At 45.0% G+C, this 16,610-nt stretch overlaps 1 protein-coding gene across 2 annotated transcripts in view; it reads right to left on the bottom strand.

Annotated features, from left to right (window-relative positions):
* snta1 (syntrophin, alpha 1) overlaps window positions 1–16,210 on the bottom strand; it is a 32,030-nt gene extending 15,820 nt beyond the window's left edge. For both annotated transcript variants that reach the window (XM_030374412.1, XM_030374413.1), the window contains exons 1-2: window positions 15,815–16,210; window positions 8,571–8,756 (exon numbers count right to left, since the gene is read on the bottom strand). In XM_030374412.1, coding sequence (XP_030230272.1) covers window positions 8,571–8,756; window positions 15,815–16,097 — 469 coding nt within the window. In that variant the 5' untranslated portion in view covers window positions 16,098–16,210. The remainder of the gene's footprint in view (window positions 1–8,570; window positions 8,757–15,814) is intronic.
* Window positions 16,211–16,610: the final 400 nt, after the last annotated feature.

The raw sequence follows: 16,610 nt of genomic DNA, 5'->3' as shown, positions 1-16,610 counted from the left end.
CTCACCTCCTCAACCCCTTCCAACTATACTCCGCCTCAGACAGAAATATAAAAGAGGAGCCTCTGAAACTAATGAAAATGTGTAAGGAAGGAGAAGTCTGGAGGTGGCTGAAACTTGGGGGGGTGGAGGGAGGAGGGCTGTTGGAGTGGGCGGGGCCATGGAGGCCATCCAGGAGGTGAGAAGGTTTCATTTCCAAGTGATGATTATGCTGCCATGAGAATGGGGTTGGAGGAGTTTTAATAAAGCGGGCGGTGGGGTAAAGCCATGAGGCCGACATAGTTATCATGATGTAACTCATTTCACTACTCCACCCAAAACGGAGCGTAGCCCACTCCACCACCATGCCCTATTATATTCGAGGATGACACATTTCAACATGAACACACTTAGACTAAACAGTTGACTTAAGGTGAAGGCAGGGTTTATTCATTTCATACTTTTGTCCCGCATAGTTGCTGTCATCGCTGCTGCAAAGCCGGTGTCTTCTGTGTTTTGTAGACCATGCCAGAATAAAGACATGCACACGGACACGCACACACACACACACACACACGCCTGTTGCATGCACACACACACACACACACACACACACACACACACACACACACACACACACACACACACACACACACACACACACACACACACACACCGAAACAAACACCCACACACACACATTAACACAGTCAACCACACACACACACACACACACACACACACACACACACACACACACACACACACACACACACACACACACACACACACACACACACACACACACACACACACACACACACACACAGGCAATTAAATGTGACAGGCAAGTCATATCCAGAACAATTGAAGAAGAGGAATGCTAAAGAGACCTATACTCCTACTGTTTGCCTTTCAACTGCTCTGCCCAGGCTGCGTTCACTGTGGTTTTGTCTCAGCAGGACTATTCCCCACAGAACAATGTAATTTAATTATCCAGCAATTACATAAAGTACAGTCAGTGTGAGAAAATATGTAAAATAAATTAATAATGAAAGTAAAGTGATAGATATAAATATATATGTATTAGCGATGAAAGACTGCAGCTGAGCGTAGAAGAATAAGCCTGACATATCAGACCCACTTCCCCAGTGCAATATTAATACATATGTAACCACTCTCATCATGGGGGCCCTCAGAGGGGGGGTGACGACACACACACACACACACACACACACACACACACACACACACACACACACACACACACACACACACACACACACACACACACACACACACACACACACAAACACACACACACACAGAGCAAATTTCATTCAGAGAGCGGTTGCGGAGGATGCCAGCGAGCAGGGCTGGCAGACGAGCAGATGGATTAGTGGAACCTCTTGAGCCCGTTACACAGCAGCAACGCGCTGCTCATGGCACTGAGAAGATGTGGTGTGATGGTGCCGGGAGAAAAAGCAAGCCGGCTGGCACCCTGCTGGGCTCTTAATCACCCCCTCACCGCAGCGCAGCCGCTAGGCTACATAGCCGCCGGGCCATATAGCTGCAGGCCCTAAATGGGGGAGGGGGGGGGGGAGTCAGAGCCAGAAAATAAGGGGACTCCAAGATGGGCAGGGACTCGATAACTTAGTAATCAAATACAGCGGGGGAGGAGGATCTGTGTGTGCGTGTGTTTCTGTGCGCATGCATGTGTGCGCTTGTGGCTTTGGGCAAAGACAGATCATCAATAAGAAAAGCGACGACAATATTAAATAGCATCAACAGAAAACTTTTAAACGATGACATTTTTTCTTTATACAAATCACAAGTGAACCATTAGACCTCAAGGACAAGTCTGACCGCCATCTGGTTAGCTGTAGCCTCAATGACATCAGGATGTGAAATGTGGTGGAATGTTTCATTTATAAGAGAGATTCTTAGCATGGTGTGAATCACGAGGCAGCCATCCGATTGGCTGATCATTTGAATATTGCCCGCCTCCGGTAAAGTGAACCTCATTTCGCCCCTGAATACATTTTAACGGTTATTGGCATGACGAGCAATTCACTGTGTTGTTGACATTGTTGAACTTCACTACAACCTCCCGAGCTATCCATCAAGAAGGATATTGAATTACTGGTTCCCTGACTTTGAAGACTTTAATGAATAGTCCAGAATGAAAAGCAATTTGAGTCCCTCATCCACTCATCGACAGTGATCAATACTTTTAAATGGAGTAAGATGTTAGTCTCCATTATGCCATTGATTCAAGCCGAAGAATGTTTTCAAACAGGTGTGAAGACATTGGATCGGATGTCATGGATGTTTAACAGGGTAGTCTTGCTGTATTTGTATCTTAAAGTGCATTCAATCAAAAGCAACTTGAGAGCCCTAAGATGATGCAAATGGTCAAACAGACATGATATGTTTTAATGCTGAAACTTTTCCACATGCTTTAAAGTTCTGCATCGAGCTAATACCCTATGGCGAATACCTCAGTCTAAATCTATCTGACCCAGAAAAAAATTAAAAAGAGAGAGAGAGAAGAGAGAAAGCAGGAGAGAGGCAAAGACAGACAAGGAGAGTTGGTGCTAGCTGTGGGGGTTACCTCATTTGGGGTGCTGACAAATCATTTCACTGCTCAGATTAAGTGCAGATCAAACCTCATATCACCCTAAACATTCCCGACACACGCAATGCTGCTGGTACTTGAAAAGTATTCGTATTTGGACACAGAACTTGATATTCCAGGGAGTTATGGGAGTGCAAGCTACCAGGAAAGTTACCCTCATTTGACTCAATGGAAGTTCCTTAAGTTATCTATAGTATGTAAGTAGATATATAAAACATATGTATTTTTTTTTTAGGTTTTAAGTGGTCTCGCACACACTTTTAGACTTTGCACACGTCAATAAATCCCCTGTTGGCTCCTTGCATAACAGTCCAATTATTGGTAACGGAAAAACTCAGAGGAGGCACTCTGGCTAGCATGCCATAATGTCGCAACGCAAAGCACACAATGTACAATCACCACTCGCTCAAAGAACCCTTTATTTCTAGACAAGGGAATGTCTACAACCCACACGGCTCCGCGGTTAAGCCCTGCCTAATCTCATGTGTCTGTTCATGGGGCAGGGGCCAAAGCGACCCTAATGAAAAGGACAGAGCCAGGGCACAGAGAGAGCGAGAGTCCGAGAGAGAGAGACACACAGAGAGACAGAGGGAGAGAGAGAAGGAGAATAGTGATAGACTGGCTCATTAGATGCTTTGGGTTCTTGGCTGAGGGCACTGGAACACTTTAATGCTCCCAGCACCCAGCCCTCCCTGTCTTGCTCTTTCAAAGTATCTCTTTCAGTCACACACTGATGCAAGCACACGCACACACACACACACACACACACACACACACACACACACACACACACACACACACACACACACACACACACACACACACACACACACACAGAAACACACACACACACACACACACACACACACACACACACACACACACACACACACACACACACACACACACACACACACACACACACACAAACGTATATGTACATATTCCTATTATGACCCCTACATAAAGTAGTGAAATTATCATTGGATTCAGGCTGACATTCAGCCTGATAATAAGCCTCGTTATACAGAGATGGACCCAGCCACCATGGGTTCCCTGCCCTCCTAATCAAAATAAATACCCTTATATATGCCCTTATAGGGCTCTGAATGCTTGGTTTCATACACACTGACACAAACTGAACGGTTTGGAAGCTAACGTTTTCGCTAACACAATAGCATGTGAGCTAGTCATCGCATAACACCGATGATGAGACTAAAATGCTAAGTAACAAAACAGTTTGTCTTAGGTTTTATGTTCTGTGGAATCTGAAGAGAGGTCAAGGAGAGGGGATCATGCATAATAACTTAACACCATCTTTCAAGGGTGGAGAAGGTCTGGTTAACGTCCATCACAGAGGCACAGAAACCCCTTCCTTCGTTGGCCTCCATGCCAAACAGCACACAGTGTACCAGCATTATTAATCCAACAGCGAAAGTAACAGACACATGCACTCACTCACAGAGAAAGACAGGCAAATACTTGCAAAAAAAAACTTTTTTTCTCTCTTTCACACTCCCTTCCCATGGACTAACAGCCCGATATATACACCCATGGCAGCAGTATTGAATTGACTAGCATTTTGAAAAGTACAATTCGCCAAGCTACTGCCACATGCACCCATGCATGCACTTATGACCAATCACGTGCACGTCTTTCTAATGTCATCCCTGTATGCTTACATCCCATCCTGAGCACCATGTGTGTGTTTGCGCAGGCCTGCTGTGCAAGTTTGTGTTTGTGTGTGATGAATATTTATGCGCATGTGTGTGTGTGTGTGTGTGTGTGTGTGTGTGTGTGTGTGTGTGTGTGTGTGTGTGTGTGTGTGTGTGTGTGTGTGTGTGTGTGTGTGTGTGTGTGTGTGTATGCATGACCATCAGACTGGTGGTTGTCCAGGGAACGGTTCAACCATTCAGCCAGCCAACTGGTCCCCTGGTTGCAGTGTTACCCTCTGCAGTAATGGAACGGGTCCGGTCTGCTTGACTGGCTGGCTAACTGGTGGCAGTGATGAATGGTGTTTCACTCCGGGGTAGAATTCCAAATGGGACCCAAGAAAGCACACTTGGCTAGTTCAAAGGTCACACAAGACATGTTCCCGTCCCTGGAGACATTTATGTTTGTGTGAGAGAGAGACGTTTATGCGTGTGTGAGACATTTATGTGTGTGTGAGACAGAGAGAGAGAGAGAGAGAGAGAGAGAGAGAGAGAGAGAGAGAGAGAGAGAGAGAGAGAGAGAGAGAGAGAGAGAGAGAGAGAGAGAGAGAGAGAGAGAGAGAGAGAGAGAGAGAGACAGAGAGACAGAGAGAGAGAGAAATGCAATTTATGAGTTTTGTAGTTTAGAAATTGGTGGATCACCATACTTTGTACTCATATACGATATTATGCATTACATTTTTGGGCTTATTAATCAGAAAGCATTTACATATAATAGGCTGCGCTCAAGTTTAGCATGTATGTGATTTGCCAGCAGGAGATTGGGGGACAACATTTTATAATAGCGGGTTGAGAAGCAAATACCGGTGTAATTTTCATAAATTTCCCTTCTCGGACTACGGATTAGGGTGAGAAAATACCTTAACCTTGCATCACTACTATGGTGGTATCCAAATAATAGTATTTACAGACTCTGAGGGTATTGGTTACTGTGCACAGACTGAGACACACTGTATATCACAATTACAACTCTCTCATGACCTCACTGGGTGTGGCATTTCTTTGGAAAATAATAACCAACAAGTCCCCACTGTCTTTCTCTTGACTACACACCCACCTTACGTGCACGAAAAACACACATTGACTCGTCCACACACACAAACAAACATAGACACAGTCATGTGCGCACATGACTACATGCACAGATACATTTACAAACACACACACAAATACATACACATTTTTGTCCACGCACACAAACACAAACATATTCACCCATAAATATAAAGAGAGAGAGAGAGAGAGAGAGAGAGAGAGAGAGAGAGAGAGAGAGAGAGAGAGAGAGAGAGAGAGAGAGAGAGAGAGAGAGAGAGAGAGACACACACACAAGTATGCACTTGGGCAGAAGCACACATTTTTTCAAAAGCACAATCACACACACAGACACACAAACAGACGCACACACACATTGTAAATGTCAGTGGCCGGAAATGAGGGTGGCTGTGGCTTTACGGTTTCATCTTCCCTGTTATATTTATCTGACCCCATTAGGTGTTTACAGTGTCTCTTCATCTCGCACACATTGATTATTCCATCTCCATGTTGATAGAGTAGGGTGTGCAGAGGAACACAGACGGGACCAGGACGAGGTGTATTCATAGTGCGGCCGGCTGAGTGAACCCCCCCCCACCCCGCCCATGGAGGGGAAATGCAGAGAGAGCTGGGAGACATACCTGAGGTCACAGCCATGTCGCATGAACCCCAACGCTCACTGCTGATGTCCAGGGCATGCGTGGGAAGGATGTGGTGCATATACACTGGTTTTTGGTTCCTCTCGATGAGGTTTGATGTGAACAGTAAGTTTTATCCAGCGGAAGCACTTTGGATCATTATTTAGACTTTGCTGAGCTCTGTGTGAGACAACAAGATGGTTCCGGTGCTGTGACAACTGCTGTAGCGACCGCACATCTTGTGTCAGCCCGCTGTTTATAAATAGATCTTTGGTTGATCATTGCATCCTGACGTCTTCATTCTTCACACGTGGACATTTTTTAATTGGCCAAAATATCATTAAAAACCATACACTGAAGGACTCTGGAGGTAACATCTTGGTGGTATCTATGTGTGTATGTTCGCATGTCAGGAATGCGTCTGATCAATTACAAGATCATTCATTTGTACAAATGAACATGGAAACATAATCCTCAGCACTCAAAGTTACACGTGCCGGTACTTGCAGCCTATGTTGTTTGAGTTGCCAATCCTTAATGATGAAGAAAGTACAAAGATGCATCTATGTAACTCTGTGGCGCCTCACCCAGACTGACTCAATCAAACAAGAGCAGACACTCCCCGCGCACACACGCATGGGTGTGAGTGCACGGGCATGCACGTCTCTTAAGGAAGACTGCACTCCCTGAGGTCATGGTGGAGGGAGCGGGTTGATGTTGGAGTTTTGGTGAGTTGAGGGTGCGAGAATGAAGCCGTGAAACGGTTTCAGAGACGGTGGATCACTGCACACCGCCAGTGGAGCTGTCTTGATATCAAACATTGTGCGTCTGGAGTGTGGGGATGGTGCAGTGATTTCCTCTGACTGTACAGCACACATTGCATCTGCAGCACCAGGCCGGCATTACCCAAGCACCCCCCAAAGCACCCACCCTTGTAACCATGGTTTCATCACAACCATGTGGTAAGAAAAGCATTCTGCGTTTTCCGCAAAGGGTTTTAATTGAGGAACCAGCAGCTTTCATGCCTTATAGAATATGTGAACATGCAGACCAAAGGGTCCCATCGGGTAGGAGTGACCTTAGATAGACATCCACAGAACCCAGATCCACATTTTGTGTGTTCTTGTGTTTGTGTGTGTCATTGTGTGTTTGAGTGCATTTGGGTGTGTTGTTGTGCGTGTGTGTGTGTGTGTGTGTGTGTGTGTGTGTGTGTGTGTGTGTGTGTGGTGTGTGTGTGTGTGTGTGTGTGTGTGTGTGTGTGAACATAGGATGGAACTTTGGTCTGTCCGTTAGAGACTGAACACACAGATCATAAATAGAAAGATTGAGCGAATTGTGTAAAAACTGAATAATTTGTGCTTTTGTGGAGCCTACTTTAATAATTCCCACAAAAAGAAGAAGTAATCTTCCATTCTTTGTGAAGTTGTGCAAATGGCTATGATGCAATCCGTTGGCAAGCAATCTTCATCTTTAATCTGTGTAGGCTGCCAAGTAAAATTTACTAAAAGCCACACACCTTCATCATTCATACACACACACACATGCACAAACGCACAAAGACACACTAATAAATGTTACATTACTCTAAAGCTAATACCAGGGAGAAGAAAAGAGAACAAGAAAAAGGGCGGTGAATAAGAGAGATCTGAAGGGTGAGATATTAGATCGCAGTGGGTGAATGTAACCGTTTGAGAGGGAACTTGAGGCGTGAGACAGTGTTCAGACCTCCCTCTCTGTGAGGTCTCTCTCCCACGTCTCTCTGTTCCGACACAGAACGGAGAGAGATGTTCACGTCAGACGTGTTGGATGCCCGGAAAGGAATCATTAGCATGTTCAATGCATGCATGTGTGTGTGTGTGTGTGTGTGTGTGTGTGTGTGTGTGTGTGTGTGTGTGTGTGTGTGTGTGTGTGTGTGTGAAAAAAAAGCATGGTTTATGCTTGCTGTTTGAAATCAACTCATTTGCATGATTCAAGGTAGTTTAGAGATCAAAGATCTGACCAAAATGCTACAGCTCATCATATTGGACCCAAAAGGATAAGGAAGAGACCCTTATCTAAATATGTGCTTCAGTTTTCTGAGTGAATTTAGCAGTACACAGCAGCAGTAGTATTTATCCTGAATATGCTTCTCTCTGTCTTTCTGTCTAGCCACCTCTATGCAAGTAGCTCTGGAGCTACTTGCATACTTGTGTGTCTCTCGTGTTGGTCGAGACGGGATTATTCGTCCCACTTTGGATTTTACATTTCCCAAGTGCTTTCAAGTGCTTAATTATCACTTCAAGTGTGAACATCACCCTGGGACCTTCTTCCAATGGCACGCCAGCACAAACAATACAAATCCGAGTCACGGTACGACGTAGAAGTCAATAATAACTCTACAATTATGTTTGTATATATAGACGTGTAAAGGACATCTCTGACAATTAGTTATTCGCCCTCGTATCCGGTTGGTCCACAGTTTATAGAACAAATCCCATCACTGTACCACAGTACCCCTTGTAGCCATGGCATCCGGCTGGTGCACAGACATCCCTGTGCAGTACCACTCGTGACCATTGGGGGGGGGGGTCTTACCTTCGAGGATGACCTCCTTGCCAGTTTTCTTCAGGGCCTGCACGGCCTCGTCGTGCGTGGCCTCCCTCAGGTCATAGCCGTTGACGGACAGGATGGCGTCGCCGACATACAGGGCCTCCGTCTGGTCGGCCGCCAGACCCTTGAAGATCTTTGAGATGAGGATTGGCATCTTGTTCTCTTTGCCCCTGCAAGGTTGACAATATGCGTTTCAAGGTGAATAAGCAATGAATGTTGGTTGGTTGGTCTTCAAGCACATTTCCAAGCCCCCCCCCCCAACGCATTGAGTAAACAAATGTATTTTAAGGATAAGATTGGTATATGTCCTTAAATGTATGCTGACAAAGGATGTCCTGAGGCAGAAATCGTATTTGAAACATGAGTGAGCATATTGTGACATAATCAGACATTTGTTTGTAATGTTGTCCCCATTCTCTTAATCAGAACTCTCCGAAGCTTGGATACATGTGGAATTGAGGTTATAATCATATCAATCAATATCCTGTGATTTTCAAAACAATCGCAAAAAATCACAACTCATTTAAAATATTTCACTGAGGACTGAGCAAGGAAAACCAATAACACCGATCACCCGCAAAACAGTTTGGCCAGCAACCAAAGTTTCGTATTGCTACCAACAATGCAGCTCCACACCGGGACTCTTTGTGTTCAAGCACAGCCTTCTACTGTTGGCCGGGCGGGTCGGTGGGACCCAGCAGAGGTGAAAAGACATTGATTCGATGCTGTGATGGTAGTTATGGAGAGACAATTGAAATGGGCCGACTAACAACCAGCCTCTGAGCACACTCTGCTCAGATGCCGAATTTAATATGGATGTGATTACAACCGCCTTCTTCACAATACTTAATAAACTTTGATGTAACATTTTGTTTAGGTTTATGGTTAAGTTTAAATTTAAGTTAACTGATCTCTTTCTCCCCATTTGGCCGTTATGAGGAACTGTGTCATTTAAAGTAGAAGTGGACTTGAGAGTAATAACGTAATCCTCCACATTTGTTAGATCTACCTGTATCATGTCTAACCTGCTCATAGTGCAGATTAGGATGGAGGCAGACTGCTGCTCCTGTCTTACCCCCACAGAGATTCTTGCAGCTTCTGCTTCCACCACTCTTCAGCAGATATATATTGTCAATAATGTCTACTGCCAGTTGGACTCTGCCCTCAGGCCACTGAGGAATCGTCCAAAAGGGGTTTCAATCACATTCATTTTGAATACATTTTCCAGAGGTTGCCACCTCCTTTTTTATACCTTTTTTGCTTTAATTCATGTATTCTCCTTCAGAGACCAGAGCGAAATAAAAGGGTTAGAAAATGAAAATCTTGGACTGAAATACTATTTCCACTGCATTTTAATCATCTAGCCCCCCCATCAGGTTAAGATGCGCCGAGCCAGAGGTGGCTCCCACTCCTCCCCCACTGCTTGTGAAGGGACGCGTATGAGAACATTTCTGCTGGTCATTTCCCTTGATGCATTTGGAATAATTAAGTACACTATAAGATTTAGGATGCTGAGTTTAGAGTTTGAAATAGTGGCCTTTATGGGTACAAAGCTAGGTATAAGGGTACGTTTAGCTTAAGGGTTTGGTGTAGTTAATGTCAGGGTAAGGAAAGCAATGCATCATGGAAACTGACCACACGGATACGTGTGTTTGGTTACATCCTTGCTACTGACTTGATCAAGGAGGCCCCTGGGCACATTGGGTCCTCCTCTAGTCTGTAAGGTCGTCAGGGTGGATCAGAGCTCCATGTCATCATACCTCATACACCCAGTATGGTTGTATGAGTACCAGTAATATGGGTCTGTTCTTAACCGATTTTACAGAATTCCCTGTTTGATATTTGAAAAAGAAAAAAAAAAAGAAATGTACATGCAAGCCATTTCACCCTAAGGACAAACAGGATTCAGAGCTTCATCCATCAGGGAATATAGACCGATCACATTCCTTTCAGACCGGCTATTTGCTCTTTTCCCACATGAAGAATGAAAACAAACGAGGAATGAGAATGAGGTAAACAAGCAGGTGTCACCCAGCCAAATACATTATAACTCAATAACTTTGATTAAAAGTGCAGTAATACTATACTGACATGGGCATGCTTTTTGCTGTTAAAGTTAGTTACAACAGGCATAGATGTTGAGGGGTGGATTTCCCAACTATCGATTTCCCTGTGAAATATTGGTCCTATAAAAATATGACACCCCTCCTCCACATTTCCATCCAGATAGAGGACCCGCCTTAAAAGCTGCTGACGGTACGATTCAAGAGTACTTAAGAGAGAGAGCAAAAAAGAGAGGTAGGGTTTTGAGATAAACCACCCCAAAAACCCCCCCTCATTCTCTGCTCCCTCCTAGTGGTGCATATCACGCACGGTTGATTGACCGGTCAGATGGATTCCCCATAGGGATCTGGGAAGAGGCTGTTCATAAATGAGCCGGGAGTGGTCTAAAATCGGAATCAGCTCCTACAGGGGCAGATAGTGATGGGTACCGTAAGCCGGTATTAATCAGGCCTCAGGCTAAATTATTAAAGACTGTAGTATCGACAAGCTCCGACGTCCAGTACTGCAAGATGTATTTGTGAAAAATTAAGGAAATGGATTTGCCCCATGCATTATCGCATGGGGTAAAGGATTGTGGGAAGTCTCGAGTGCCTGTGACGGCTTGCGGCCCATTAAAGAGGCGGAACCAACAGTTTGCACTTTAGTTAACGTTATGTAAATGAATGTGGCGAGTGTTGGGCCATGTGATTTGACGTTCGACCTTTACTGAAACTTGACAGACCATACAGACGGACCAGAATCGTTCCTGGTTTTAAGCACTTCCATCAACAACGTTGCAACTCCCATAAACAGCAACGCGTTGTCAATCGCTATGCATGGCGTCTGGTCAGCTGCGTCCTAGGCCAGACGAGCCAGGGAGCGCTGCGTTCTTTACGTTTAAGAAGCTCTTTTATGTGCTTCTTTAAATAACAATGGAATCATTAGTAATATAAGACTGAGCAACGCTTAACAAACATAGGCTATACAAACATTTTCACAGCCTGAGTCTGAAGGCATTTTACTATTTTAATGCTCCTCTCTAATTCGTGTTGATTTTTTTGTGCAAAAATATTTTATTATTTTATCAAATGGATTCAATTTATGCTCACATATTGTTATATTCAATTGACACATGGATAAGGACAAAGCTGTACTGATATACTGATAGTTTCTAAAAGCTACGCACACTGCTTTACAGTACGATATTGTAGTGCTAGCTCACACTAGATCTTTGGGATTTCAACCATGGCACTTAAACACCTCGCTAAATGGCCACTGAGGATTAACAATAAAACACTGAAACAGGGGGAGAAAGAGAATACTGACAGGTGAAAGTCTCCTGTCTTCTGAACGACTTCTACTAAAGTGCTCTCCCAGCACATCCCGTTCTGTCAACACACCAATCACACCTCCCTTTTACTGGAAAAGGGACGTCACATCGTCCTATAGGGCCCACCAAGAAGCTATTTTAAAGGGAATGAATACATGCATGCATACGTTGGGAACAAAAGCACCCTGGTTAATGGTGAAAGTGGTGACAAATTGAGGCAGGCCTGACACAGGTGTCAGCATGACACAACACCGCTTAAACACGAAAGGGATGGCGGTATGCTTAATTTGAATCCGCGATGCAATTGAATTGAATAGGACAATGGCCTTTGCTTTAAGGATGCAAGGCTTTAAGGATGCAAGGCTATATACGAGTTCATTGTACAGGTCAATAACTGATCGTTAAGCGACATGAGTGTATTACTTACAAGAACACAATAACCTTTTTTAAACCCAATTCCCACCTGAAAGTTTTAAGTTCCCTCCTTAAATACAAAATAAAATCAAGAATGGTGTAAACAGCCCCTAACATCTGTGTGCATTTTTACCCACTTCGATCCAACTCCAACTCTCTCCCTCTCCCTCTCCTCTCTCTCCCTCTCCCTCTCCCTCTCCTCTCTCTCTCTCTCTTCTCTCCTCTCTCTCTCTCTCTCTCTCTCTCTCCCTCGCTCCATCCAATCCTGTAAACTCTTCCAGATCTCCGCTCTGCTCCCACATCCCTCCTTCCTTCCATCCTCTTCCTTCCTCTCTCCCCGTCCTGCCTCCATCAATCCCTGACTCCCTCCCTCGCGCCAACTTTAGATGTCCAACAGAGAGCTGTACAGTAGGGCTGCAGAATGCCACTCAGAGGTAGCAAGAGGGGGGGGCGGTATGTGGGGGGGTCAGACGGCCCGACCTGACAGGTGAAAGTGTGAGTGATGGGCGCACTTGGTGTGTGATGCAATTAATTAGGCAATTACGTGTGAAAATTGAGTGTTTGTTGTGACACGTCTTTATGTGGAGGAATTTGCATGTTTAGCAACTTGCACTAGCCAGAGAGCCCAGACGCTGGTGGCTATGGAATACTTTGACAAAGTACTCCGAAATATCACAAGTATTACAATAAGACCTTTTCTTATATATTGTACATATTATTATACGTATATATATAGATAGATATAGATATAAAGTATAGCCTATAGTTAATTGTCTGAACATATACCACACTGTATCAATCAGACTTTTAATTGCATCAACTGACAGCTGCAAATAAGGCTGCATAACTGCCATGGTTGCCATCGGTGACCCCCAATCATACTCTATTGAGAATAAATAATGTGCAACAAGTGCATGCTAGCAAGTGTCAGTCAACTTTGCAGACATCATGTTTAAATGTGCACAGAGAATGTTCATTTCTAATGGACACCTGTGTAATAGTTAGATAATGAATAGTCTGAAATGTGCTCCCAGGTCAAGCATGACATGTCTGCAGGAGCCTTCACACCCAGCTTCCAAGTCTACTCCTTAAATTTAGACGCTAGAGTGAAGGTCAGATGCCTCCATGTCTTATGTGTGTGTGCGCGTGCGCCTGTGGGTTCCAGTGTGTGTGTTCCTGTCTGTGTGTGTTTGTGTGTGTGTTGTCTGTGTGTGTTCCAATGTGTGTCTGGTGTGTTCCAGTGTGTGTCTGGTGTGTTCCAGTCTGTGTGTGTGTTTGTTCCAGTGTGTGTGTGTGTGTGTGTGTGTGTGTGTGTGTGTGTGTGTGTGGCGACGTGGCGTGCATGTGTTTTCCCAAGCAGGGGTGGGCTCCCTAAAATTAAACCCAGTGGAGAGCAGGACTGGCAGCCACATAGCTTTCATCCTTGGCCAATGACAACTGCCTGCTGTGGACTGCTACTCTCAGCTGTTCACATTGTGGTGGGTCAGCTAGCCCACCAAGAGCCCCCCCCCCCCCCCCCCCCCCCCCCGACACCCGCTTCACACTCTGGGTGATGTTCTCCCCTCACTCACTCATTCCTTCCCCCTTTCTTTCTTTCCCTTTCTCTCTTTGTTTCTCTCTTTCCGTCCTTCCTCCGTTCCGTCTTCCCTTCCTTTCTTTCTTGATTTTCAACTTTCTGGCTTGCTATTCAAGTCCCTTTGTATGAATCAGCTTGTTCTTCCTCTGTGTGTCTGCCTCACTCCTTCAACCCCTCCTGTTGCTCCCAGTCCGGCTCTTGCTCAGTGCCTTTGAACAACCGGCGGTGGTGACGCTTTCACTTCAAAGAAATAATGATCTTCTATTCTCTATTCTTTTTTTACAAAAGCCTCTAATTTGCACAGAGCTGGACGGCGCGATTGTGTCATTAAGCGTCTTCCTGTGTTGTTCAGGAGGTACGGCGGCTAAAATTAGCATGTCCGCCGCCAACCGTCACCACAATGAGGCAACTTTGCATCATTGCTGCGGCACGAGGCCAGAGTTGCCCGTCAACCCGGCCGCCTTCCCCTGGCAGTGGGCCAAGAAAGAGGTGACAACTAGTCAATACACAGATAGACTACAGACCTTTCAAGGTGGGGAAGCTTTTTAGACAGACACTTAAGGATGCCTGAATGTGAGGTGTCCTCCCAATCTCACATGGCACACAAACAATGCATCCACAGAGGGGGGGTGACGGGAGACACACACACACACACACACAAACATACACTCACGCACGCACACCACACACTATTGTATATGCAGAACATCAACATAAAGCAGCTGGAAAGATGGTGCAAATGCTCACCCCAACAGCCGTCCTCTGTGTTGATTATATCCATCACAACCACAACAAACAGGAACTATACAAACTATAGGCCTATGTGTCTACCTTGTTATTACACAGTAAGGTTACACCCATATGCAATATAAAGCAATTTGAAGAAACTCGTCATATGTGCTCAGACAGATTTAGAGAATACACATCTACAGCTTGCCTCAAATAATGAATTCAGAATACTATAACCGAAGGGCAAAGAAAAGCACATGCATATTTAATGCCTTTACACATAGCTGCGGGGCAGGCGGCTTTGTGCACGCCATGTGTGAAGAAGGAGTTTGTTATTCTTCCCTTGCAGGCTTCCGTGTGAGATCATCTCTGAGATAGCTACCTGTTGTTACAGGTGAAAGAAAGCCCTTTCATCAGCCCCTAAACCCACTACACTGCAGAGCGCACAGGTATGGAAGATAGGCCACTACACATATCCGGTCCCAAGTGTCTTCCTAAACAATAGCAATGACAGTGGAGGGGTTCCTCACATATTACAATAGAACTATGTGGCCTACTTTCTGAACAGTTTTTGTTTTACTGCTGCAGCTGTATTTGTGCTATATCTAACGTTATTTTAAAGCATATCCATTTTTGTAATATGAACATGGATTGGGGACACAAACACACAGATATATTTAGGGGCCTATATTTTTATAAAAGTATAATATATTCATTTATATATAATTGCAATAGATAATAGTTTGACGAGCAGAATATAAATCAACAGAATATAAAGAAGCATGGCGTTGGGTTCTCTGGAGGTTAGTTGGTAGTTTACCCTACAGCCATTTCCTGGGACTGAAAATGCTCCACGGTGAGATAACTGAGAAAGAATCTCAGCTGTCAAATCTTTTTGTGCCAGTATAAACAACGCTACCGCATATGGTCGCAAATAACAGCTTTGACTGCAGGAAATTAGACAGACGAGCGCGCTATGTCGCACTTTGGTGAGCAACTATTTAAAGTTGACTGCTCTCCGAGACGCCGTCTCGCCGTCGTCGGATAACTCAAACTTCATTCAAACTCGGCAAACGCCGTCGAACTTGATTTAACAACGGTGTTTTCAATTCGCTCGTATTTTTTCGAGTTGCTTACCTTTGATACTGATCCCAAGTCCTCCAACATCTTGTTTGGTGACCCGCACGGTGCGTTTCACGTTAGTGATTGTATCTGGTACTGGGGACAAGCTGAGGTTCGGGGGGTCACCGTTCACGGCACCGACGGGAGTCTGGTTGGGTTTCACCGAGTCTTCGTTCACCTCCCCGGGGCTTATGGTTAAAGTATCGTCGCTCAGCGTGGCCAACACCCGGATCCAGCGGTCCACGGTAACTCGAAGTTCCAACAGTCCCGTTTTCTGTGCTTTCATCGCGGCAGCCATGTTCAACGCATTCCTGGAATAACTCTAGACGGGTTGGCAGTCCTGTAAAGAGATAGGGGTGGGGGAGATGGTAGGAAGGGGGGTGGGTGCATACACCCCACCCTCTCTCTCTCTCTCTCTCTCTCTCTCTCTCTCTCTCTCTCTCTCTCTCTCTCTCTCTCTCTCTCTCTCTCTCTCTCTCTCTCTCTCTCTCTCTCGCTCTCTCGCTTTCTCGCTTTCTCGCTTTCTCGCTTTCTCGCTTTCTCCCTCTATTTTCTCTCTCCAAATTCCCCTCCAGAGGTTTACACAGTAGGCTTCAATAAGTAGGCTACAGTTAATTGAGGAGGATACGATTAGTAACGGTGTTGACATACACTCAAGGTTCACAGAGACGCATGTTGAGTGTATAATTAATGAGCTTTCGCGGTTGGTTTAGTGATGGGTATATCACAAATAATGAGATTGAACGCCGAGATCAATGAAGTACTTTGCAATGTGGTTATTAACAGTGCATATCCGTGCAGTGATATGCAG

The sequence above is a fragment of the Gadus morhua genome, chromosome 13 (assembly GCF_902167405.1).
Source record: "Gadus morhua chromosome 13, gadMor3.0, whole genome shotgun sequence".
NCBI classification, from domain to species: domain Eukaryota; kingdom Metazoa; phylum Chordata; class Actinopteri; order Gadiformes; family Gadidae; genus Gadus; species Gadus morhua.
This window is presented reverse-complemented; position numbering and strand designations above follow the sequence as displayed.